Source organism: Formica exsecta, unplaced genomic scaffold (genome assembly GCF_003651465.1).
Source record: "Formica exsecta isolate Colony F162 unplaced genomic scaffold, ASM365146v1 scaffold1287, whole genome shotgun sequence".
Lineage (NCBI taxonomy): Eukaryota > Metazoa > Arthropoda > Insecta > Hymenoptera > Formicidae > Formica > Formica exsecta.
The window spans coordinates 13210-14186 of NW_021848619.1; the positions used below are offsets into that span (position 1 = coordinate 13210).

Genomic DNA, 977 nt, shown 5'->3' on the forward strand with positions numbered 1-977 from the left:
ATATAGTTATTATTATAATATACTTATTAATCGTTAATAGTTCCGGATATATTCGTTTCTTCGTCTTCTCCTTCTATCCTTTCGTCGCTCCACAAATCCCGGTTAATCCTTGCCGCCTCGCCTGTTCGTGTGCGTGGACCACGCATCCTGCTGCGATGTCTTTCCTTTGCAACGCGCAAAGCTTCCCGCATCTGCACTTGGAATTCGGATCGCGTTGGCTTTTGAAAATGTCGATTTCTGCATACAGCTTCTGAAAAAAAAAAACATGAAATACGTGAAAAGAAAACATAATATATTAATATTTTTTTAAATAAAAAACGAAAAAATTCATACCATGTATTGCCAAGGTTAGACGAGCGTTATATAAAGGTCGATGTCCTTCTTCTCGACCCCACCAAGTAAACGATCGCGTAAATGCATCAGTTAACGCTTCTTTCAAACATAGATTTACGGCTTCCTTTAAGTGAAAGCTGCCGATGTATTGGAAATAATTTACCTGAAAAAAATTAAGATTAATTAAAATTTATAATATATATGTATTTATGAATTAATAAGGTTTTGTTTTTACTTACAACATTGGAATATCCATTATCATCGATATTTTCAAATGCGTCCATTTGTTGCAACGACGAGATGGGAAGTTCGGCTGGCTTCTGAGGTGTGGAATGGCGATCCTGTACGCATTTTAATATTTTTTGTAATAGTCCATTCATTCTTCTGGAAATAAAAAAAAAATTAAAGTTAAATATTGAAAATAACATCTCATACGTTAATAAATATACGGTATATTTCTTACTTACTTCAGCTCGGCCCCCACGCGATCGAATCGATCCTCTTCTTTCCTGTAATTATATATAAATATTTACAAGTAAATACTTTTGACAAGCACATTTTTCTATTATAAATTTTCATACAAATAAATATGAGGGTACCTTTTCAGTGCCATTTTAATCGATAATACATGGAATAACATGTAT

General features: G+C 33.5%; 1 protein-coding gene across 2 annotated transcripts; it reads right to left on the bottom strand.

The window, feature by feature from the left end:
* Positions 1-19: 19 nt before the first annotated feature.
* On the bottom strand, positions 20-971 carry LOC115245722. Of its 2 annotated transcripts, none has more exons than XM_029824167.1 (5): positions 933-971; positions 801-842; positions 573-717; positions 334-496; positions 20-247 (listed from the first exon to the last, which is right to left on the bottom strand). In XM_029824167.1, the coding sequence occupies exons 1-5, from the start codon at positions 944-946 to the stop codon at positions 27-29; spliced, it is 585 nt and encodes a 194-aa protein (XP_029680027.1). In that variant the 5' UTR covers positions 947-971; the 3' UTR covers positions 20-26. The 2 variants fall into 2 exon arrangements, with proteins under 2 accessions (XP_029680027.1, XP_029680026.1); XM_029824166.1 differs by having other exon boundaries at positions 20-250.
* Between the last annotated feature and the right edge of the window lie 6 nt (positions 972-977).